Below are 26,653 nucleotides of genomic sequence, written 5' to 3'. Positions count from 1 at the left end.
ACACCACTCCTCCTGCCAGACTCCCAGGCCAAGCAGCGTCGCCATACGGAACATCCTGCCCTCAGCGGAGAGGGGGAGGAGAGAGAGAGAGAGAGAGAGAGAGAGAGAGAGAGCCCGAGTGTGTGTACAGAGCGAGGTTGTCTGTTTTGAGAGAGAGGGACGAGGTCTGGCGTTTCCCAATAGTAAATCTATATATAAAAAAAAACAACTCCCAGATACGGACAGAGAAGAAGAAGAAGAAGAGGCCTCGTTAATCTAATTATTTTACTAACTGGTGACCTGGACCAGCAGCGCGTCAAGCCTTGGATTTAAAAAGCCCGACTAGACCGGATGGTAGCGCGGTCGGGCGGCGCGCTGTGAAGTTGGACAGACTACCGAGACACCGATAGCAAGCGGCAGCAGCAGATTCTGTCCCCACCACCCCCACCACCCCGAACCCCCGTGAAGGCAGCGGCGGCACCGGGAGGCTGCTCACGCGCACCCCGACCATGAAGCTGCCCTGGCTCCTCGCGCTTACGGCGCTGCTTGCTCGCGCCGCCACGGTAAGCACGAGCATCAAATCCTTTGTTAACCGGGGAGCTTTCTGTGCACACGGAAGCTGAGGCATTATTTTTTTTTTTTTGTGCATGCTTGAATGTGCTTGAGTCTGTGTGTGTGTGTGTGTGTATCATTAATAAGTCAGTGATATCGGTGATCGGTAGGAAATCCTGCACTCGACCTACTTATCAGCCCTTATTGGCCGGCCGTGACTCCCGCGAGGGGGGCTGGCGACTCCCGTGCACCCCCACCCACTGTTTTTACGCACACACACACACACACACACACACACACACACACACAATCACACACACGCCTTTGTGTCTCGCTGTCGGGTTTATTGTGGCCTCTCGAGTCAGTAGGTGTGTGAGTGTGCATGTAGCCCATGTGTGTCGGTAATTAGCGGGTACTCTCTAATTGAGCTTGATTACGGGTCTTTGTGCCGGGCCTCTGTTTGTGGTGTCTGTGTCACCGGCTCACATCCTGCCGGTAATTTGAGGGGCTCCAGTCATACTGCGGCTTGAACGACTTTATTACTTGGGTAGTCTATTACTTTGGGGGGGGGGGGGGGGGGGGGGTGGATGCCCGACATGCAACCGGACCTGCGAGTCGCACGTGAATTTCCTGAAAACGGCGGCCTCATACGGTTTACAGGAATCCAACTTCGGGCATCCTCCCGTTATAGCCTGAGTTGTGTGTGTGTGTGTGTGTGTGTGTGTGTGTGTTGAAAAGTGGGTGGGGTAACGGGGAAGTTAACGGCGATGCGGTGCGCGAACGAAGGCAGGGATGGAATGATGTCATCGGGAATCGCGAGGGGGGAGCTGATTAGGAATGCGTGAGCCCCCCCCCCCCCCTCTCCATTTTCTCTCTCCACACACACACACACACACACACACCTTCTCTCCGGAACCATCCACGCCGGGATTCACGCGCCCCTCATATCACGCCCACACCTTCCGTTACCGATGGATCCAGATTTATCCTATGAGGAGGAGGAGGTGGAGGAAGAGGAGTGTGGACGCTCATTGAATCATTCACTGAGAAGAAATAGGATGCAAGCACCAAAAATAGACAAAATGCAGGGCTACTTTTAAATGTGTAAGATAATAAGATGCAGCATTCTTCGTAAAACTACTATATTACCCCTGTCTGTGTTATTGATGCTTATAGTGACTTCATAGTAGCATAATACCATAAATATATTACCTTCATTCATAACACACTTAAGCTGCTGGGGATTTTACTAGGACAAAGATGTGCTGCACTTTGTTACATGAGTGAAATGTTACTCTGCACTGTGTTACCCATCACCTCAAAGTTCTCTTGAAGTCCAGTGCAACCAGTACCTATTAGAATACAGATCCCCTCCTGACACGTTTTTTTGAGATGTCTCCTACTACTACCTACAAAAAATCCATTCTATGTGTTTCATTTTCCCTGTCACATCTGTGTGAATTGTAGATTTTAATGCACTATTACGACTGGCTTCCATGTGATTTTTTTTGATATTCTTTATTAATCCTTGAGGGAAATTCACTGGCATGTCAGTATGCACAGTTTTAGGTGCAGAGAAATTTGCAAAACCTTTGCACAAAGATCAACAGAGAAGCTATAAACACCCAAGTAAAATACTTGAAATAAATATTTTTCCTAAGAGAGGTGGGGGGTGGATTGTGGTAATATTATTTAACATAACTTTATTTAAATTTTGCATGCAAGCACAACACATACAACTTAAGAGATTTATAAAGGCAAAGGCCACAAAATTCCTTTAAAACTCAGAATCCACCTAGTTGAAATTGTAAAACCAGTGAGTAAAATAACTACAGACAAAGTTTTTTGTTCAGGTAATTTCCTTTATTTCTACATTTTGACTCAGTGTTTGTATTGTCAACATCTCAACACCTTGGATTGTCACCGTGCTGCTCCTCCTGTAATGCTTCACTGCTCTCGACAGAGATTTTCAACCCTGCTACACACACACACACATTCCACACACTGATGATTACTGGGTCAGACGGTTGCAATCTTTGCCAAAGATCCTTGGCCCTCCCGCTGACCTAATCTGTCTTGAAGTGTACAGATGGAGACAGGTGCGACACATATACACACACACTCAAATATACCCCATGTTAGCTGTGCACAGATGGATGGTGTTGCTCAAATAGTTAAGACTCAGACACAAGCATTCATGCACACCAACAGTCTAATAATTGCAAGACTTACCTCATGCAACCTAGGCCTTGAACACACACACAAAGGCACACGTACATGACCCACAGTCAAGCACATTTGCTGACAAGATCTTTCTTTAGACGCCCCTTGGCTTGATATCAGCTGATCCTGTGTGTGTGTTCTTCTCATGCGTGATCCCTGGTGTCTTGTCTCTGTGGGTATTTCCTGTTATCAGACCTGTGACATCATATCCGGGTGCCTATACTTAACAACCAGTTTTTCCCACAGGCATCTGTTGTGTCCCACATTAGTTGGAGTGTGTGTGTGTGTCTGTGTGTGTGTGTGTGTCTTCATGAGAGCGCTTAATGTCCATCTGTCTGTGTGTGTGGGCTCAAAAATAGTGAATCTCCACTGCCAAAAACTTGTTCTCGCCAGCCCTTGCTCCTTGAAAAGTGTGCGTGTGACAGTGTGTGTGTTTGTGGCGGAAAAAGTGTTGTGTTCTCGAGGATCATGTTTAATGGGGATGAATAAGTGTTTTGTGCGTCTGATAGCTGACAAAGCCCCCCATAGAGAGACGAAGAAAGAGAGAAGGAGCAAGAAAGAGGAGAAAATAGCCTGAGCGAGGCGGATTGAGGGAGAGTGTGGAATGTGAGAGGCAATTTGACACAGGAAGTCTCTCCTTCTCGCTCTCCTGGAGGACAAAGTCCCCTCACACACATGCTGGTAGAAAACACTCCAGGTGAGGAGCGGGGAGGTATTTCAGGTGTGTGTGTGAAAGGATGAGTGAGGGTGTGGGGTTCATATTCAAGTGGAGAGAGGAAATGAAAAGGATCATGGTTCATATCCGGATGTCCCGACGTCTGGAAGTGAGAGAGAGAATAATGATGCCTTCAGTTAGAAAACAACTCCCCATCTGAGTCTCCTCCTTTTCCTCACGCAATTTCTCTCTTTGCCTATCTATGTGTGTGTGTTGGATGGGCACACACTCATATCTGAAAGCATTTTCTTATCACATTCGAAGGATGTGGCTCAGCAGATGTGGCACATTTTACTGAAATTAGTTTTTCTTCCTGGTGGAGAAAGTTTGTTCATTTGAACAAGTTTTCCATTTACTATTAAACTGATAACAGCATGTGGGGATGGAGAAACCTGCCTCAACAATACCTGTTATTTCCACACTTGCTGCTGAAAGAACAATGGGTGCTCTGAATTTGCAGCAAAATTGGAGTTTCATTTATTTAGGTCACCAAAAGTTCAGCACTACATAGACATTAATAAATTTGTTGTCAGACTGAATCTTATCCAGATTTTTCTTTAATATTCATGTTTTAAAACATATTTACATTGTTGTAACGACTATTCTTCCTGGGGTCAATACAAAAAAACCCAAGATAAAACATTCAAGTTCAATGAAATACACAACATTAGTGAAGAAAAAAAAGAAAAATACAATCACAGACAAACCAAGGACGAATGCAATTCATGAGCACATGGCTAAAACAGTAGTTTACTTGACTTTTTCGCCATTAGTCACTCAAATGTCACGCACATACCAAATGTCACATGTAGGCCAAGGCGATTTCTTTTTTAATAATTGCATTGCTTCATTCCTTTTTAAAACTCAGCTTATAACAGATCTGGATCAAATTTAGTGGCAGTAAACATACTTTCTAATCCAACCACTGGCAAAAGCTTCTTCGCTTGCATTTTTTATTTTTAAAAGTAATCAAATGCACATGTCTTACACATATATCATGATGAAATTATTAGTTTTAGTTAGTGATCGTGTCTGAGAAATCTCAGCCAATCAGTGGGTAACTGGGTATGGCAGCCTGTAGGTAGCCTGAAAGGCAAACCTGAGGGGAAAAACCCGTAATCACTCCATGCTGCTCATTAATTACTGAGCTCTTCATCCCCTGTGGATATTACACCCTTGTTTCCAATCAAGATATATTTCTCATCTAAGGAATAAAACCACGCTTTTACAGACTAATATTGTAATAAATTCTGTTTTAGTTCATAATTTTCCTGGAATATCATGAACCAGAGTTGGAGCTGATTACTCCAGCGTTGGACCCTCTTCAAGGCTAATGGAGGAGTTTACAACCCAATATGATATTTAAGTTGTTGGGTTCAGAAAATACATTCTTATCTTGTGACCTTTCATCAAATTACAAAAAGCTGATTTTTTTTGCACTACCAACTTTGGCACCAATTAATAAAAGTGTAGCTGATTGCTGGCTTGAGCTTCATCTGACGGCATCGAAATGGTGTGAGAGCATGGGCATTAATTATACTTAAGCCTCCATACAATATTTGAAATGTGCTTATGCTGAGTGAGAAAGCAGTGCTTGCGTGGAATAGTTGTTCTTATTAATTGCAATAGATTCTGAGTTTTATAATGTGCTTCTTGCCATTACTTGGCGTTACATTACGCTGAAATGTTGATTAGTGCAGCTTGGGTAATGTTTGACTCTAAAAGGCCAGAACGAGTACCAACTTTTGTTACTTATTTATACCTTGAATACTTTTACTTGCCAACTTCCAAAGCAAGCGTCTTACTTGTAAAAGCAGTACTTTCATATCAGTGCATTTGTACTTCCCCTTAAATAAATATTCTGACTGCATCCAAGCTCAATCCTTTCCTACAGATACCCAGACTGAGGTGCCACATCGTAGTATTTTCAGTTTTTGTCTGTGAATCTCTTGTGTTAACACAGACAGTCACAGTTTAAAGAGGGTACCTGTTTCCTTCAATCACTCTGTTACAACACATTGTGCAACTCTAAACTTTCCCTGAGGAACGTGTTCAAGTCATCCCACGAATAAGAAAGAATGCAGCCTGAGCCCGAATCCACCCGGCTGGAAACTCCTCTCATCACGACCAGTTACACACACACACACACACACACACACAAGTGCAGACATGCTTTTCTCACATATATGCGTCGATGCACATTAAAGTCCTGATTATACACACAAAGACACAGACACACACACACAGTCACCGTGGTTGTGAATTACAGTGGTGTGCAGCAGTTTTGTTGATTCAGTGAGTCAGAGGGAGACGGAGAATGCTGGAGGTGTTTTAGGTAGGTCAAAACAGGCTCGAAACACCGCTCATGTAGCTACTAAACACCCGCACAACACACACACAATCACACACACACGTGCACACACAGTCTCCCTTGCAGTAATTGGCCAGTGCTGTGTAGACATACATACACATTCTCAGGAGAGGGGGGGGGGTTAGATGAATAGAGAGAGAGAGGAGGAGGAGGGAGAGAAATGGGATGGAAAAAAGGGAGGTGTATAGACCACAGGATGACGATAAAGAGGGGTAGAAGGGAGGAAATAAAATAGAGCGTTAAGGATGGAAAAAGAGTTACGGTAATGGGGAGATGCTCGATAGCAGGGGAAAGACGATAGGTGAGTGTGTACGAAAAAATGGGAGACCGCTCGAGCACAAGAGGAAAATGAGGCACTGAAATGGAGGGGAGGGAAGACCAGGAGAGGGAAGACAGAGCGGGAGGTAACAGGAAGAGAGGATGTGGAATATTCAGGGAGGAGAGCGAGAGAGAAAAGGAGGGTGGCTGCAGGATGATGGGGAGGACAGCGACGGGCCAGAAGGACGGAGGTTGAGATGGAGGGATGTCAAAAGAGAGAGGGGATAAAAAGAGTGAGGATGGGGGAGGGAGGCGTGTGCTCCGCTCACTCCCAGGAGACCGTGCTCTACCTGCTCTCTCTCTCTGCGGCCGTCGCCATGACAACCAGCATTGCTGCCGCTGTCACAGCTTTATCGCCCCCTTCACTCTTTCTCCCCCCCCCCCCTTTTTTTTTAATACTAATTTTCATTTCGTTTCATCTCATCATTTTTTCTCGTCTCGTCAGTTTCTTTTTCTCTAAATCACAGTGTTTAATTCTTTATTTTCAGAATTCACTATTTCCTTCATTTTATTCTCCGTCTTTATATCTTCTATATCTTCTATATCTTCTTTCTTTCCTCTATTCCCTTCCCCTCCTCCTCTCTTGTCTGTATTTTCCACTACAATAAATTGAACAATTGAGGAGAGCAGCAGTTGTGTTTCATCGATACAGTAGTGTGTGTTGGAGAATGCGTCTGTGTCCTTCTGTGAGTTTGTGCTATAACCGGACTCTAAATTAGAGAGCGTAAACGCAGAGCTGTGTCCCATAACCACAAAGCATTCTGGGATTGCTGTGTGTCAGAGCGACCGTTATAATTTAAAACCCCAAAACAGGGAGCCTCCTTCCCACTTACAAACTTTATATTTGTGTGTGTGTGTGTGTGTGTGTGTGTGTGTGTGTGTGTGTGTGTGTGTGTGTGTGTGTGTGTGTGTGTGTGTGTGTGTGTGTGTGTGTGTGTGTGTGTGTGTGTGTGTGTGTGTGTGTGTGTGTGTGTTTTCAAATCACAGATGCACTCCACCAGAATATCATTTTTCACTCATATCGGTTATGTGTGTATCAGTATCCCTTTAGTGCTATTCTCTATCCTCACTTTTCTGTAATGACGGGTTAATTAGGTTAATGAGGGGCCGAATGGGTGGGGTCATGAACAGATGAAACCTGACAGGGTCCAATGGGAATGCTGGAATGTGACCTTCCTTGCAGACGGCTGATAAGAGTGGGTTGAGGAAGTGATAAGATCTTCACACACTCAACCAGAACATGGCCTCCATCTGATTTCAAACACTCATCGCCCTCCATCTCTTGCTCTGTCTGTTAGTTTTTTTAAATTTTCATTACCAGCAACTTTTCTTTTTTTCATTATTTCACCTTTTTTAAATCATGTTTTGGTGCACATTATTTAATTAGTATTTCAACAGAGTATTAAAGTAAGTTCTTTAACTTGAAAATAATAGTTTGTCCTTCTTATTAACCTTTGCTCCAGCTTTCAATTCTGTTAAATTACCTTCATTTTAAAAAAAGTGTTTTCCCACTTTCTTTATACAGGATTATAGAGGGACTCCAAATTATTTTTGAAGGAAATTTTGAACTTGTTTTTCAGGTTTACCAAAGTTAATTTTGTAACATAAACGGGCTAAACTTGCCAGCGTAAAAATGTGACTTGTGTCTTGTTTTCATACAATGATACAAACAATTTTCTACAATGATAAACTGAATATATTAAAGTCCTATACTGTTTGTCCATCATTCAATCATTTGAAAACTGAAACTGCACTTTTATAGATTTATATTTACACCTTTCTATCATTTTATGGAAATAAAAGAATAATCAAAGACATTCATCAGATTGTCATCTGAAAGATGAATTACAATAGTTGTCCCTGGTTAAATTCTGGTAATCATCTTTGTTCTGTCATTCACCATCTCAATCCTATAATATACTGTAATCACTCTACTGGTGATCGCTTTTAAAAAGAAAATGTTTCTGACAAAAATTATTTTAAAAAGAGCCAAACTTTCTCAGCTTCCAGCCTTGTAGTTCGTATTTTGTATTCTGATTTTGTATTTTTGTAAATCTGCTTTTGGCTCTGAGAACCTTGACAGGTTCTGTTAGTAAGTTACTAAATCTCATCTGCCTTTAACTCTTATATGCAAAAGGACTCTTTTCTGGGCAGCATGTTTTAGGTTGAGACTTTACTGACTAACTGTGTCTGGACATGCTATCACTGCTTCCCTTGGAGCCCATCTTTAAAAGAATTTGCCACTATGGCCACTAAGTAAGAATGTTTTTCGCAGAGACCTTGTAAGTGAAGGCACAGTAGGGAAAAGGGACAGTGTAATCCCTGGGGACTGTCTTAAAGGCTTTCTAGAAAGACAAACAATAGAATAGAATAGGAACATGTACGAGCCACATGTAATCGTTGGAGATTTTCTATGCGTGAAATGGTAATGGCTTGTTGTTCGGTTGTATAGTAATTTGTGAAAGTAATGTCCTTCATGTCTAAAGGGATGCTGGTTGCAGTTAAAGAGTCCCATGTCACTTTTTGAAGGAGAATGAGTCATCGTGAGAATTTCCCAGATATCTGCATGTAAATGATTGGATATATGTTTTATCACCCTATTTGTCACCACTTCATCTTTGCTCATCTTTGATCTGTCAACTTCAGGGTTTCTATTTTCAAACGACCTCACTGTCATACTTTCCCCGAAAACAAAGAGATTTTGTCAGAGTTGATTTACAGATATGCAGTTAGTGACGCATGGTTTTTCATCAAGGCAATAAAGACATTTCACTTTAATTTTTAATAGATTTTTGTCTTATCTGTGTTGTCGTCCTCTTTCAAAATGGTGGAACATTTCGTCATTTTTTCATCAACATTCACACTGACAGAGATCTTCTTGTTTGAATTCTGATGTCCTGTGTGTGTGTTTCTGTTCGTGTGTATTTTTGTGTGTGTGCGGGTGTTGTCCCCACAAATGATGATCTAAAACTTGGTTCCCATCTTAAATTAAAACCAGGGAGAGTTCGTGTGTGTGTGTGTGTGTGTGTGTGTGTGTGTGTGTGTGTGTGTGACTGAGGCCGTGTGTGTGTTATTTCTCATATAGAAGGGATACAGGAAGTGAGTATTTTTAGATTTGGTCTTCAAGCTGTACCAGGAGGGAGCTTCCTGACTGCTTTATGTAGGTGTGTGTTTTAAGTGTGTGTGTTTACATGTGAAACGGAGACAGAGGAGGCAGTGAGGGAGCACAGGGAGGCCGCTTGTGCGAAATGAGAACGAGAAAGAACCGTGTGCGAGAGGCATGTGACTGTGTGTGTGTGCATTTGAATTATTTAGCCCAACGTCCCGACAGAGGAGTGAAGGAGGTCAGGAGCTCATTGCTGCAACATTTTTCCTCCATCCATCCATTGCTACACCCACCAGTCTTCTTCCTTCCGTCCTCCTCCTCCTGCCGAGCTCCCCATTTACTCGGCATGTCTCGATAAACAGGAACTTATTAACAAAAGGCTTCCCACATGTTACTCATGTCCCCTCAATTATTGGCGAGCCATGAGGGAAAAACATCGATCCAATTAAATACAGACATTGAAACGTGCTGTGTGTGTGTGTGTGTGTGTGTGTGTGTGTGTTTCTGTGTGGACTCTCTGAAGTAAACCTTTCAACCCTGGTGCTTTAAAAGGCTCTTTCAAAGGCGTTTGCAGTTTGAACAAGCCACTGAAACTAATGAGCTGTGTGTGTGTGTGTGTGTGTGTGTGTGTGTGTGTGTGTGTGTGTGTGTGTGTGTGTGTGTGTGTGTGTGTGTGTGAGAGAGAGAGAGAGAGTATATTTGTGTGATGTGTGTGTGTGTACATTTGGGATTCTGTAATATTGCTTGGTGGTTTCAGCAGGTTCTCTTTCCCATAAGGTATTCCTATGAACGCCTCCCCTCACACACACACATACATACATACATGCATACAAACACACTCTCACAAACACAACTATACACACCTTTGCAGCAGCAGGTGATTCATTCTTAATCTTTCATTCCAACAGTTGAGGATTAGCCTTAATCTTAGCCCACAGAGACCTAGGTCTGAAAGGCTGACTGACACTGAGAGTGTTAGTGTGTGTCTTTATGAGTGTGTGTGTGTGTGTCTTGTTTCTCTGTGTCTTGGTGTATTGTATATTTAGCTGTGTGTGTGACCTTATAATTATTTTCCCTAATGAATTGATTGTTGTTGATCTGAAATGACATGATGTGACTGAGCAGATACACATGACAGATTGACAGGTCCAACCAGCAGGACCAGCAGGAGGGGTGGGGGTGGGGTGTGGGAAACTGATACATGAGAGTCATGACCTGTTTGACTTTAATTCTTTGTTTTGACATTATAAATCTAGTTCAGTCACATCCAATGAAAGTTACAGTTGTGTTATGTAGTTGGTTTCAAGTTTGATATAAGTTCAGTAAGTCAACATATGTTTCTCAGGTAATTCATCAGCTATGTTTTTGTATAATTTAATGTACAAAACAGAAAACAGTGGATACTGATGATCACTGTTCCAAAGACCCCAAAGAGGAAAATATCAAATGTTAAAGAATCCCCTTGATGATGCTCAAAAGACAAATCAGCCAACCCCCCATATTTTAAAAGCTTGATATATATATATATATATATATATATATATATATATATATATATATATATATATATATATATATATACATCTCATAAGTTGGTGATATGGACTATACTTTGATAAGAACTTTTAAAACTCTAATAAACTTTACTGAGGTTCAATAACCAGATTTCATTTCAAGCTGACTAACAAGATTGATGAAAAATCTTACACAATCTTCTCAATACTTTTATTGCCTTTTCATTCCCCCTTTAGACTCACTGCTGCAGGTAAACTACTATCAGTACCAAACTATTGTTTTTGTTTTTATCCTCCTGTATTCTGTAACGCTAAACAAGTATAAAAGTTACATACGCAACCCTTATTGTGGCAAGAATATTAAACTTAGTAATGCTCTTGGAACATTGATTGTATCTTTACTCTTAACAGCTCTAAAGAAAAGTCTTCCCCCCCCCAACAAAAATTGCCCAAAGCAGAAAAGTGTGGAGACAGATTTGAAGATGATTAGATATTGTGTGGAGGAGATTTGAAGGGAATGAAATGGGGAATAAGGTCAAATGCAATCACAGATTGCATTGATATTAAAGGGGGGCTGTGGACTAAAGTGCAGCAGAGTTAAAAAAAAAAAAAAAAAAAAAGGAAAGGAAAAGGAGGGGAAGCAGATTAAATAAAATGCAGCAGACAAGGAGAAGAAAAGAGAGAATAGGATTTTCTAATATATGAATGTGGTAAAAGGATATGAGCAGCTCATCAGAATATGCCGTGAGATTAGTGGGGAGGGGTAGAGTGAAATGATAAAAGAGCACAGGAGCTGAGAAGGGAGAAGAAAAGAGAAAATGAAAGGGATATGGATGGTGGACACATAGATAGATAGAAAGAGAGACTGGTGGTTAACACGGGTCTGTAAAGAGCTTAGAGCTGCTGAGATGGATTGAATGGAGAGAACAACCTGGACAGGATTACACGGGGAAGAAGAGAGACAAAGGCAGTAAGAGCAAGATCCTATCACATCCCATAAATCTCCCTGTCCACCAGTTACACATTTCCACTGGTTTACCAGCGACGGCGAATGCAAGCAAGGCGGCAGTCACACTTTAATTAAACCAAGCTCACAGCATCAAGGCATTAATGATCACCGAGTGTTATAGCAAACACTTTGGAGCTAATCTATGAATTAAACGATCATTCACCAGCCATTACATTCGTAAACCCACCTCTTAATTAATTAGTCAGTGAGTAATGACGCCCACTGAGGGATGAAGATATCTTTAACCGTGCTGCTAACAGTCAGAGATAAGTGAACACGTTCACACCTGAAGCTTTCTTTCTTTCCTGAAGTATTCTATAGCTGATATAACAGAGGCTGATGAGAACATGTCTGAGAAGCAACTTTGAACTACCTCAGCAGCAGATATACTGCTGTAGGCTTCCCATTCATTCTCATTAGCTGCTAGCTTGCACTTGTAGCTTGCGTGTTATCATTCATTATTTGGCCCTCAATATTTAGAAAAGAAATAAGGACTAGTTCAACATTAAGGGTTGGTTATTCATTTTTTTGGTATTGTGTCTCTCTGTTAAGCCTATAGCTAGAGTTGTAAAGTGGTTAGCCACATAAGTATGAACAATGTAAGCATGGATCTTTAAAGTCATCTTTGACTGTTTTACACACAAATCTTAGACCTGTCCCTGGATGTAAGTCCTATGTTTGTTTGACCAGTCCATCTCATACACAACAACATCCAGAAGGACGGTTTGCAGCGTCACATTTTGAAGGATTGGGCTAAGGAACAAGCTGCCATATTTGATGACTCCGAAATGAGAAGGGCCTGTAAATATGATCCATCATGATAAATGCTGCCATATTAGATTGGACAAAACATAAAAAAAAAAACATTTGCACATCCGCTGATACAAATCACGAGCCGTTCATTAAAGAAAGAAATTACTAATTTCCTCTTGGGCTCATTGGTTGAAGTCTTCTGACCCTGATTCTTTAAGTTAATCAGTGCCTCATGATAAATATGTGATTAGGTCTAAAACATTAAGTCGATGTGCCTCATAAAGACAGAGCCAGCTGCTCCGGCTTTATTCAGAGGTCACTCCAACGCCAGATCTCAAGACCTTAGTTAGTGTTCAATATGAGGAGCCTTAATGATACAAGAAGAATCAATTGGCGATCTGGCAACAACTGCAGGGTTTGGGGATGGATGCCAGTTCGCCCAAAGTCAGTCAACCAGTTGGAAAGAGCCAAAAGAGCATAGCAAGGTCAACCGCTCAGGGATGCCCCCTGTGCAGTGATTTGTTTATACCCTTTGTGTGTGTGCCTGAGAGAAAAGGACAGGTATGGCATGATAATAATATGCCTCATGCCCTCTGTGCACACTCTTGCAAAGGTGCATCCCTCCATTCCAGATTGAATTACACAGGGTTGATTGGATTTTTCTCCTCGGCATCAAAGACAAAAACACTCCTTTTTCATTCTCCTCCCTTTCAGCCTCTGGCTCCATCCATCCCATCATCAACCCCTTTTCTTTGCCTTTTAAGTATTCTTCATTTTCACCAAAACTCTGCCTTTTATGCAGCGATTTCTCTCCCTTTGCTTGACAGTCCTTCCTTAGGGTCTGTAAAGTCGCATGACAGTCATTAGCCTGATTAAACGGGCTGTAATTAAAGGAGCACAGACAGAGATGGAGCCTTGTGATTCCCATATAAGAAGAAATGTGATTCTCATCATGTTTGTGTCTGTTTGTATGTGTGTTTTCTTGGGTGTGTGTTAAGGCTTTTCGATTTAGGCCTGAAAAGAGACCATTGATTACCGTTTCTGAGAGTACTCAAAGTGCCCCTCTCCTTGGCTCTCTGCAGCACAAAGACATCATGGTCCGCGGGGCGCTCGCTCTCACACGCAGCCGCATTTCTGAGCCCTTTTGAAAAGTTCCTTAGAAACACCAGAAAAGTTCCAGCCACAGGCGCCACACCCTCCCACTGGCCCTGCAGAAATAGGCCCATTGAGCCGGGCTATAATCACACACACATACACAGACACATGCACACACATAAGAATCAGCATTCACTTGCTTCTCTCTCTCCAGCACTTCATGGAAGTGGCTACAAAATAACAGCCATATAGACCCACCAGCCAATCAGCAGCATTCAACACTCACTGCAACTTTTTTTAAAACAGACATCAATGCAACACACACACACACACACACACACACACACACACACACACTCAGAGACACTCCCTGAACACCACAGACAAACCTTCTAACACACACCGTCATCATCATACAAACACACAGCGTTGTATTGTGGAGTGTGGGAGCGGCAGTTGAGTTAGAATCTCAAGGCATTTCTGGCTGCAGGACAGCGACACTCACACACGCACAGTAACGCACACACACTCTCTCTCTCTTTCTCTCTCACTCAGAGATGCATGTTTCATAAGGTCATATATAATAAAGGAGGAATCCACGCAGAGAGACTGTGTGTGTCTGTCTGTGTGTGACTGCATGTGTGTGTGTGTGTGTGTGTGTGTGTGTGTGTGTGTGTGTGTGAGTTGTGGTCTCTAATCCTGCTGGATTGTCAGATTAGTGCAACAGCTGGCTTCTACATACAAATATACATCTCTCTGTATCATCCATCCTCCCATCATAACCCCTCTCTATACTCAGCCAGTAGCTGCCAGGTTCTGTGTGTGTGTGTGTGTGTGTGTGTGTGTGTGTGTGTGTGTGTGTGTGTGTGTGTGTGTGTGTGTGTGTGTGTGTGTGTGTGTGTGTGTGTGTGTGTGTGTGTGTGTGTGTGTGTGGGTGGGGGGGGGGGGTTCTTGGTAGCAGACCAGCTGATGTGTCACTACATAGTCATGTGATCTCTGCTGAGTGTACAGCGAGTTTCAGTGTCAGATGCTCGTTTTGTCATCTAAAGACATTAAATGTAAATCACACTCGGCCACTGCACGAGTTGCTGGTCGTTCTACCCCTGATACCCTCAATATAATTATTATTTTACAGCATAATAAACCAGTAAGTAAACAAAACTAAAATACACGGTTTATGTACAAATGAATAAATACATTTCAATTTAGACTAGACTTAAAATTAATACATTCTATAGTATTTTAATCAGGATCTAGTTTGGTGTACAACACAGAAAAAAGTCTCCCAAAATTTCAGTTTTTGTGCTTTTATGATGCACAATCACTATCTGCTCTCATCTTAATAACATATCAATGCATTTCCTGTGACTCCTTCACAATGAAGCCTTTCAGTGCTTCTGAATAAAGCTTTTAATGTGAAGCAGCAGCAGCAGCAGGAAGAGCTCGATTTACATTAGCAGTAACCTGATACAGCTTTTGGTAAACAGTGGGGCTGATATCAATGAGATGAAATTACACAATGCTGGATGACATTCATTCATTGTCTCCCGTGAATCCCTGCTGTGTAGGAAGGTAATCTGAATCCAGCACGTCAATCCCTGACTCTTTCAGCTCCCATAAATACTCCTTCTGACACTGCTAACTGCAGAAAAACAGAACAGAAAAATGTATTTATTGTTGGCAAGAGGTCAAACTGCTTGCTTGTGAATGACTTTAACAATCAAGTTGCTAGAAATGAGGAATTATCCAAGCACTGAATGAAGGAAAACCAGATTCTATTATATTGTTTTGTGATTTATTGGCAGTGAACCCAGTTTCTCATTTTTTGAGACACATCATGACCTCCAGAATCAATTGTGTAAAAGAGGGCAGGCAGGCGCCTTCCAGCTTATGATGATTAATCGTTGCGCTAACAATGAGGCAAACACTGTGCTACGCTCTGTTGGAGGTACACTAAACTGCCACGAATGGATTTTTCTTTACTGTTCTGACACATGATGAGATAAATATTGAAATTTGTTCTGCATGAAAAGAGATTTAAACTACCATTCATGGAATCAGATGCATGGTTTTTCCTCCACTATGCACCTGTTTTGTTTCTGACCAAACCACTGTATCGTATTTTTAGACTCTCCATAGGGGCATTCATCACTTAAAGCATCTCTGTCTTCCAACTCAGTGCAGAGAGATAACATTAGTGCTGGGATGCTTTCAGCCGGGCTTTGGTGCTGCACTGAGACGGCTTTAGGGCCTGAGCAAGCTGGAATAACAAACTCGAGCGAGTGTAACACCATCCTCCCACAGGTTTTGTACACGAGAATTAATACGGCCAACGTGGCTGCGATTTGGATCAGCCACGGTTAGCGCTATCAGGAATTTGATCGGCAGAAAGCCCTAAAAATATCAGAGGGAGGGAAAGTGTTTCATTCATTTCCTGGCTCTTACATGCACATGTTTACAGTTTTCCCTCTGTGGTTCACGTTAATTGGTCATAGGGAGCACTCGTTTGTGAAAAGCTGAGACAAACATGCAGGACAAGATCAGAAATGTGTTTTGCAAAGACAGTAAATCGGCATTTCTACCTTCCCACGCGAGGCCGCTTACAAAATCATGTCCATAAGGTTCAATTTGAGTAGTTAATCAAAACATTAAAAAAGCAATTGCAGCTATAAAGTCCAATTTTATTCTGTGTTGAAATCTATATTAGTCTGAAAACTGACATCCATTGCTCTTTTTCAATTACTCCTAATGTTGTTTGATTTTATTTAAGGCTTCAAGTATCACTTCTCATCTTTTAAACAGCTAATCAGTGGTAAATTGCTCTGCGGGATCCCTCTTACAAACACAAATTGATCTCTGCTTATGACCCCCTGCTGCAGCTGCGACTGCAAAGAATATCTTGACACTAAGTGATACATTTAACTTTACAAATTGGCCTTTATTTACTTGAATTACTGCAGTAAAAATAAGCCTGGAGGCTGGAAGTACTTAGACGTTCATCACAGACATGAAAACTTTGACAGTAAATGTATGCATTAGGAATATCGTTGGATCATTCTGATGGTTGCTGAATGGTTTAGTCCCACAGGGCGAGGGTTTTTATACATCCTTTATATGTAAAAACTTGTACATTCATCTTATTTAAAGGTGCCATTTTTGTTTTTTTATACTGCCTAACAGCATCTGCACTTCCTTTTCTTTTTTTCAAGTTTCAAAGCTTTTAGCAGTGAGCCGGGAGGAAGGTATGTGATTCAGGAGTGCAGTTAGATGCTAGAAAAATGGATGCATTACTGAACAGCGCCCTGAGCAAGAGTTTAATGTTTGACCTTTTCATCCTGTATATCAAATATCTGTTGATTCAAAGTCTGATCTGATGTAGATTTTCATACTGTAGTTCCTTTTTTTTTATACAGTGTTGCTGAACAGTGCACACTCAGGCAATAGTAGAGTATCTAAATATAAAACAGCTGAATAGTATTGCTTTAAGGAATAAAGTGTGCATCTCAGGTTCTTTTTGGTGGTTGAGTATAATTTTTTGTTTGCATGGCATTGTGTTTTTTTTTTTTTTTTTGCCAATTAACTTAACTATCTACCATGAGAATACCTCTGCAGGCTACGGGAGAACATGCAAGCTCCACAAAAAAAAGGTACATTGCATGTTCTCCCTGTGCTGGCACATGATTCCTCCAGGTTCTCCTGTTTCCACCTACAGTCCAAAATCATGCCAGTTAGGTAAATTGGGGACTTTATTAGCCTGGAGGTATAAGCGGGGGTGTGAATAGTTTTCTGTCAGCACAGTGATTGACTTGTGACAAGACCAAATGTCAGCTGGGGATCAGCTTTAGTCCTTGCAGCCCTTTAATGGAGGAGGAGAGCATTACAACCAATGAATGATGCAGTGTTTTGCATTATTTTGTTGTAGAAGATTTTCAGTAAGCGTATACATCTAAGTCACAATGTCATCAGGACAAAATACAAGCAAAATGAGCCAACTATAATATCATCATTTTTCAGTTCTACAATTCTTCATGGTTTATCGGGCTCTTTTTGTCATCTAGTTATGCTTTCATCTTCTCCATTTGCTCTAAGGCACCCATCTGGAGAATAAGAACCACCAGCTGTGTATCTCCATCCACCAACTCCTAACACTACAACAGCAGAGGATGGAAACACAAATAAAGCTGCCCTCTCTGTGCACATTTTCCTGATAGTTGTAGGAAATTTTCACTTAAAGTTGTTCTAAATTTACATCGACACATTGCTAATATGAATGTGCTCGTCTTATTCTAAAGCATGAACAGCAAAACTTTGGTGCTGTTTATTCTGTGTGATTGAATAGGAGAGTATGTCTGAGGATTTGACCTTATCCGAGGTAACTTGACACAGGCCTTCTTTGATCCACTTGGCTGTAGCGTGCAGGTGTGAGCTGTTTAAGGCTCACTGGAGTGTGTTTGCCTGACGTCATGGTTACAAGATACTGTCTCGTCACCTGACCACCTTTGTGTGTGTCCGTGCACGTGTGTGTGTTTGAAGGTGCACAGGCTTTCTGTGCTAATCTCTGCTGAAGGTGGCAGGTGTCTTAACCAGGTCATCACCTGGTAGCCTACTCTCACACACACACACACACACACACACACACACACACACACACACACACACACACACACACACACACACACACACACACACACACACACACACACACACACACACACACACATAGGCACACACACTGCTCTCTATCTCTCACATCTCCTCGTCTGACGCTAAGTGCGTTAGCGTCCAGGTTTGGCCGCTGTCCAACCTCCCCAGCTGGTGAGAGAGGAGGAGGAGCAGGGCGGAGATGGAGACAAGGCGGCAAAGCAGAAGATTGAGATAGATTAGAGGTCACTTCTGAAAGGATCGGGGAAGAAAGATGGGTGCGGAACAATAAACAGTAAACAGTAAACAAGCTTGATTTTTCCCTGTAAAGGTATGATTACTCGAAGGGCATGTGCCAAGCAGTCTGACCCTTTGCAGCGAGAGAGTTACCCTCGGTCCATTTCAGCAGGGCTCAAACACTCCACACTCTTATCAGTGGAGGTCAGGTGGCTGTGGAGATGAGCAGACGCAGAGATGGCTGTGAATCAGCTGCTGCTTCATAAAGCGTGGGCACCTCCACCTACGGTGAATTAAACTGCAGGGAGGTTGGAAACAAGGCCCTTAGAGATCACTTTACCTCATTTCAGTCTCATATTCCTGCCAGATGATTATTACTGTCATGCTGCGTTCAAACGCGTTGTTGAACAGCCTGATATGAAACATTTAGGCTGGGCCAGGACACCCACATTGAAGTTTAAGCCATTCATTGTCACAATAATACAAATGTATTCTGGTGAAGCAGCTCATGTTAGGACTTGGTACACATTTGAGCTAGCTTGACTCAGGTTGTGTTTGATCTCGGGCAGAAATACACATTGCACTGTACTTCCATCAGAGTCAGCTGTTATAACTGTGTACAAGTAAGTGAGTGATTTGCTTATGTATTTAAATAAACTCAATATACATACACTTAAGTAGACATAACACCCTGAAATAATGAAGACAAGGCTGAAAAAATCAAGTCAAAGAGTAGACCGGACTATTATGAACATAGTTGATGCACATTTAGGGACTAATACATTGAGTATGTAGAGCTCAGCGATGATGTCTCCAGACAAAATGAGCACCAAATGTTTATTTGGACCACCTGGTGTTCGAGATATGTCATCCACACTTAGTGTTGTACAGTGAACATGTGATTATCCTAAGTACCACATGGCCTCCAGGACTATCTTTACTGATCCCTTGGTTACCAACCTGTCTGCCTAGAGCTGCAGGATGCTCGATAGATCAAGAAGGAAGAGCACACCTAATCTACATCCAAGCCCTCTTACTTTTAGAGTTAAATGTTTTTGATGTAAAGTTATTGAAGTTTTACAGAAATGGAATCAGTGTTTTACTTTACTAATTGCATCATGGGATATAATTCCAGTTTCCTGCCCTGCTTGGACTTTTGTGCTGCTGCTTTTTTTTAATTTTTAGAAAACATGAAGGTTTGAAGCGTACAAGTCCAATGAACTACTCTGGGTATATTGTTGTATCAAATCATACCATAGCATAGCATAGCATAGCATATTGTAGCGCATCATACCGTATCTTATCTTATTGTACTGTACCATTTTGTATCGTATTATATTTTATAATTGCATATCCTATTCTTATGTTTTATCATCATATCATATTCTGTTGGATAACAAGCAATGAAAATAATGGAATTTAATTATTTAGTCGTATACTTACCATTTTTTTGTGGTGAGAAAAAAGGACACATTATAGGATGCAAATGCCGCCACATCATTATTGGATTTGAGAAAACATATATAAGATTATTAATTTCCTTCCTACACACACAGCGTGGTGAGAAAAATGGCCATAAAAAAAAGAGCACAATGGACATGACCTCAGTGTCTTGCTCATTGTGTTTCTGTCTCCTGTTCTCCTCCAGCATTGTGGCTGCAGTAAATGGAGGGACAGCTAGAGGAGTGGGACTCACAGATGGTGCCAGAAAGCTGAGGGAGTATTCAAATCATTCTTCACAGTTTGAGAGCTCTGAGATGCTGCAGCAGCCGAGAATATTTGCTCCGATAAAATCTCACATATTAAAAAAGCACAATTAACGATTATTTCTCGGAAGCAGAGCAGCACTGTATCTGGGACTTGTGTGTGTGTGTGTGTGTGTGTGTGTGCATGCATAAATGTGTGTCTATATATATGTGTGTGTGTGTGTGCCAGGCATTGTGCAGCAGGAGCTGCAGCCTCTCGGGTTACTGAGGAATGCATTTGAAGTCAGTCACAATGATGCTTTCTATCTGCCCAACAAGCCGAGGGGGATCTTCTAACTGAACGGGACCAGCTTGAAAATCAACTAAAAAAAAAAAAAAAACAAGAAGAAAAAATGGATCACATCCACGCACATCTGCTAACCAGGGTGGCATGGTGGTGCAGTGGTTTGTCTCCTCACAGAAGGAAGGTTCCTTGTTAAGAATCCCAAACTACATGGGTGCCTTTCTCTGTGGAGATGGAGCGTTGCCCCTGTACAGGCTGTGAGGTTAATCGGTGACCCTAAAATTGCCAGTAGGTGTGATTGTACGCTTGAAAGTTTGTCTGACAGCGCTGTGATGGACTGGAATCGAGACCTCACTCAATGTCAGCTGGGATCAGTTCCGCCCCCCCCACCCCACCCCCCCCCACCCCATGACTTTAAACAATAAAGCAGTATAATGGATGGATGGACATCTGTATATTCCATTATGCCATTCAAGGATAACACTTACACAGTCTTTTCTCTCTGATTCTTTCATTTAAATTCCTTTCTAGATTAATTCTGGAACAAATCAGCTTCTGTGGCTTATTAACACGCACAGACAGGCAGGCACACTCACAAAGAGGCTGTGGGATGAAATGTACGATGAAAAGTCTGATGTCAGCTTTAGATCAGATTTCTACCTGAGTAACAGAAAATGTTGCAACCGCCCTCAGAGGACACACCTGCTTTTCCAGATAAAACAAGCATACATTTCTTCTCTGGCTCTGTTCCTTTCCATCATTTTCCCCTTTTCCTTTTTCACAAGCATACATAATTATATACTCCATGCTCCCAGATTGTTTTAAAATGACTCCAAATGGCACCACATGTCTTCTTACAATGGAAGCGCTTCATACATTGCCAAAAACCAGGATTGCTTTTACTCCGCAGATCCAGCAGAGTATAGCTGTCATCTTACAGTTTCCTTTTATAACGAATGGGAACAAAATGCAGCGGTGGAGGGAAATTGAGGGCAACATACAGATGATTTTGGCCCCGGGTTATGCGTGCGGTGGAGGGAGCTCATTGCGTCTCGTTGTGGTTAGTTAGTTATGTGGTGCAGGCAGAGAGTACTGCTGTTTATAGCAGCTAAAACAGAGGCAAAATGCAGAGCTGGCCCTATTCGATCACGTAAAAACACACTTGAGTACGTCTGAGGGGCATTTTGTGTCTGCATGTACGCATGCACCCCGAACACAACCTGTCATTATACCCACACGCACACAAACACAACCAAACACACACACTGTAATTACATACAGTGACGCACCACTGCCCGCCATACTGTGAATTCACACAAATAATATCATATATTAAACATGCAGAGGCACAGAGCGGGATTACTCAATACTGTCTGAGGCTGGGACAAACACGGACGATGCACACACCGGCTCCAAAACTGAAAAGTAAGCACGCTAGCCTCTGCTGGAGGGTGCTGTGTGTATAGGGGACTTGTAATAGGGGCCCCTCGGGTGGGCTCTGGGGGTTGGGTGTGTGTTTATTTAAGTGTGTGGATGTGTGTGTGAGTTTTTCGGGGGAATTCAGGGGGCTTGCCTAAAGATAAAAATGGAGTTTGAGATGAAAGGAAAATAGGGCACGGACGGGGATATACTTGCTTTGAGTTTGTTGGGACGGAATAAGGCGGAGAGGGTGGGGCTGACAGAGGGGGGGGAAAAGGAGGAGGGGGAGTCAGAGGAGCAGAGTGTTGTTTAGATGTTGGTTTTTAGGGTTGTTTATACAGCGTTACATAACACCTTTTGCTTGTCTAGAAAAGAGCTCTTTTACATGTTACAGTGTGTGTGTGTGTGTTGTGTGCTCTATTCCAAGGATCAGTTTTACAATGAAGTCCGTTGCTAAGGGCAACCTTAGTCCTGCACAGAAATTCCCAGATCCCAGTTAGAATCTACCAAACTCACACACACACACGTGCACACGCACGCACACACACACACACACACACACACACCGTGCTTGCAGCAAAACGCCTTTTCAATACTTTTGGCTACTTTCAGGGTTCGACTTAACCAGGCCTTCACTCAACCATTTATTTACACACACGTTTACACTCAAAGTGGGAAGCACAAACACACACACATTCAGTCCTCTTTGTTCAAGCACACTGTGTCATCCTCTGTGTGTTGAGGCTCCAAACAACTTCAAGTGAATTTGATTTTCAGGAGGTAGATCTAGCGTTTCAGCCTCACCTCACGCTGAGACGAGATGGACAGCGATGCTCAGGTTTCTAGATTCCATTATGCTTTTATTGGCTTTTAAAGGCATCGGGTTTCCACTGTCTGGAGCCGGGGAGGAGCTTCTCTGCCTCTCTGTGTGTGTTTGCGTTCATGTGTCACAATTAGCATCAAACAGGCTAGCAAAGGCAGCGCCTTGTAGGGCTTCAGGGTGGGCTTACGATTGCTGAGAAGATACGTTCGTTTTGTCCTCAATTTCAGCAGTGGATTGACTCTTTGCCAATACCTGGAGCCAAACCTAGCCCTTTGTTCTTGGCATCCCAACAGTTCACTTCCTACTGTGGACTGAGTTAAATCTGGGTTAAAAATTGAGTGCTAGAAGAAGAATCCAGCTTGTAAATGTTTGAATAAAACGAATACAAACAGTAAAAAATCAACACACTTATCAAAGTTCTGCATTCAATATGTAACTTTAGTCTAACGGCAGCAAAAATGATCAGTGAAAAGGCTCAAATCAAATGATTCTTTCTGCAGCTCCAAGGTCACAGATAATGTCGGTGTTTGTAAGTATGGGGCTCAGTTTGGAGAGTATCATCATTATTTGGTTGGAAGACATGACGTCTTGTGTTTGATTAGAAAGAAACTGAGGCTTAGACTTTGTTTTTACCATAAACATAGGGTAGGTTGGGATTATGCAAAGAACACATGTTTTGTTAATGTACTTAAGCAGAGTTTTAAGTTATCTGTACTTACTTGAGTGTGTTAGCAATTTTTTACCTTCATTTCTTAAGTTAAATACAGTATATTTTTTCCCGAGACCTTAACCTCCAAAACAGGTTTGATCAGTTAATCTTTTTAATGGTTTAAGAAGAGTTATTGCATTTTTTTCAATTATTGTGCATGCTGTCTACTCAACATTTCATCCCATTTCATCTTAAATGCCTAGGACAATTTCACATAGAAAAGACAACTACTTGGTGTATCTATCAGAAATACAGTCAACATAAGTCATGTTAAACAACATAAATGTCGTATTAGGAAAAACAGACAAGAGAAGGAACCTTGAGCAGGGAGTTCATGGCGTTTTTGATCTTTCACTATGTAGTTTATGATCTGATTTTTCTTTATTAGGTCTAAGCAGACAGTGACACATACATTTATTTCATATCTGTGTAATCTCCTATCAGTCTCCAACAGCTGTTGTCATTTGTACTCGACTCCTTGCACATTTACAGTACCGGGGTTTGGCTCTGAACTTAACAGAGTGGATTTTTTTTTTTTTTTTTACTGTTTAGCACCCTGTCTATAAAGTGACCTCCAAAATAAACTACAGCTTAATGACTCTGTCTCCCTCAGAGACCAGTTAAGGTTAACCGATCAGTGTTCATGGTATTCCTAAAGTGGATTTTGTATTTCATCTTTGTTGACTTTTCTCTTGTATCAAATCGTTGATCTTTTGATTTTTATTTGGAAGGGGAGGAGTGTGGGGTTCTTGTAGCTCTTAAAACCTTTCTGTTTTGATTCAACAATTAGATAAGGAAATTAGTCTGAATCGGGGGTAAACCAATGGAGCGACAACATATATTTCAAAATGAGTATACATTGGTACACAGTGTGGTTTGAACTGTGGTGTGAAATGTATCTTTGCTCTCCAGTACGGGCGGTGTCTCCTAAGTGCATGCATCTGATAGCAGTATTAGTGCCTCAGTGTAATGGGTGAGTGCTTGTGTGTGTTTGAACATGGCAGAGATGTGTGACTGAAGTGAAAAGGAACAGAGAAAGATGAATGAAGAGTGAGGAGGGATCAGCCTCAGAGTGACCGTAGGCTGGGGTCAGTCGCTGCAGAGCTTGAACCCCCAAACGACTAATCTCTCTTAACCCAACCCTGACAGAGGTCACCAGGCGAGCTAATGCTTTCCCTTCACAGGCATGAATAAAACAGGCCCAGATTACAGTGCAGTGATGAGTGGAGAAGATACTGTGAAATGATCCAACAGAGATACTTACAGTCAGATTACAAAGTGCTGCTGAAAAACTCAAATATACATCTTTTTTTTTTTTTTAAATCACATTCAGTTTCACACAAGGTTGAAAATAATGATAAAAAGGATATACCAACAACAACAACCTATTATCGTGCAAGTTATTAATAGAACAATTTGAAAATGTTACCATGTGCTCTGGAAGCTGTGATATGTTTGCTTCAACTTTTGGATAAATTAAATATGAAACGTGGTACAAATAGCCAAGAAATAAAAGCTTAATGACTTTAGTGATCTTGTGCTTTTAGTGTGGCTTCAAGATGCGAGATTTATGATGTTCCCATCAGACAACTTAATGTTCAGCAAATATTGGCATGCGTATTTGGATGTCTTATATCGTGTCTTATATCACGGCCATTCCGTGTCAATTTATGTGCAATATGAAGCTATGAATTAACCAAAGTGTGTTAACAATAGCCTGTTAACACAACACTGCAGGACACAGGCAATTTCAGCTCGAGCCAAGAACAGTTGTGTCCGCAGCTTGCACTTATTGGTACTTTTATGGTGCGTTGTAGTTGATAACTACCTCGTGTGAATGCGAGTGGAGAGGGGTTGGAGGTGTGCCGCTGGAGGAGAGTGGAGGCTTCAGAATAGCGGAGGTGTCACCAAACAGCAGTTTGTTTTGGTTTCACGCTGGTGCTCAAGGGCGAAATCTACTGGATCAAATAGTCGCACGTTCTTCCTTTAAGTCGTACACATGGAAGTCTTCAAACCTGTACAACATGAGCTGGTTAGGATTGTTTTGAGCATGTAAACATGCCACAGCTAACAAACTAAAACAAATGGGTTCCCAGCCTAACTGAACTGCTGGCATTGCTGTGGACATGTGTGGGTTTTTTAAAAACAAAGAAACACTTCTGACATAAACACATTTAATTTTGATTTAATAGTATATCCATGTCCCACCTGTTAACATGGAGGCAGACTACATGACTTAAACTGTGGCCAGGCAGTGGGGGGAGCTCCCAATGATTTTTTTTCCTTTTGGGGAGCTGTCATATCATCTATCTTTTTTATAAAGTCTATAGTTAACTGGCTGGTTAACCTTTTTTTCCAGGAAACAAACTTACCCTTCACTTGTTCAAGCGTGTCAAATGTCATGTTTTTTTTTTAAGTTATATATAATTGGAAGTTCAATACAAAATAAGAAATTTAAAAATCTTACTTTTGGCTTTGGGAATTTTAAATTATTTAATTATTTTTCCAGCATTTTGTACTCTAACAATTATTATTAATGAATGAAAAAGCACATTTCACAGAGGAATTGATGATAGAATAAATGGGGCAGTTCAAAGGGAGATGCCTCTGGGTCCTCTGCTACTTAACAGGCTGAGCATCACTTGTAACGGACATGTAAGCAGAGACTGAATGAAGCCCCTCTCTCCTTTAAAGCTTTGATGTTTTCTCTGCCAAAATCCCAGCTTTAGATCAACTCATTAACTATGCTCCTCCACAGAGTCACAGACAGACAGATGTTAGCCCGTCCACACATAATGCAGCCCCCTCTCAGACAGTTGTGTGTGTGTGTGTGTGTGTGTGTGTGTAATCTGCCAAAGTGGTGTCTCTTCTAAATGAATTGACAAACAGCATGGCTCATCTCTAATCTGTGTCCCCCATCTCTATGTATCTCTCAGGGACAGACTTGGTCACCATCGATCGACGATGAAGGCTCGACGAGAGACGAGTTCTACGATGACGAGGACCTCTACTCAGGCTCTGGCTCTGGCTGTAAGTATTTGTGTGTGTGTGCGTGTTTGTGTGTGCGTGTTTGTGTGTGTGTGTGTGTGTGTGTGTGTGTGTGTGTGTGTGTGTGTGTGTGTGTGTGTGTGTGTGTGTGTGTGTGTGTGTGTGTGTGTGTGTGTGCGTGCGTGTTTGTGTGTGCGTGTGTGTGTGTGCGT

The 26,653-nt window shown here is 41.9% G+C and overlaps 1 protein-coding gene across 1 annotated transcript in view; it reads left to right on the top strand.

The window, feature by feature from the left end:
- The first annotated feature begins 72 nt into the window (after positions 1-72).
- The window catches only part of sdc3 (syndecan 3), a 35,817-nt gene continuing 9,236 nt past the window's right edge, over positions 73-26,653 (top strand). The window contains exons 1-2 of the mRNA XM_065947981.1: positions 73-542; positions 26,390-26,483. Coding sequence (XP_065804053.1) covers positions 489-542; positions 26,390-26,483 — 148 coding nt within the window. The 5' untranslated portion in view covers positions 73-488. The remainder of the gene's footprint in view (positions 543-26,389; positions 26,484-26,653) is intronic.

The sequence above is a fragment of the Labrus bergylta genome, chromosome 19 (genome assembly GCF_963930695.1).
Source record: "Labrus bergylta chromosome 19, fLabBer1.1, whole genome shotgun sequence".
NCBI classification, from domain to species: Eukaryota; Metazoa; Chordata; class Actinopteri; order Labriformes; family Labridae; genus Labrus; species Labrus bergylta.
The sequence above is the reverse complement of the archived record's forward strand: the minus strand, read 5'-3'. Positions and strand labels throughout refer to the sequence as shown.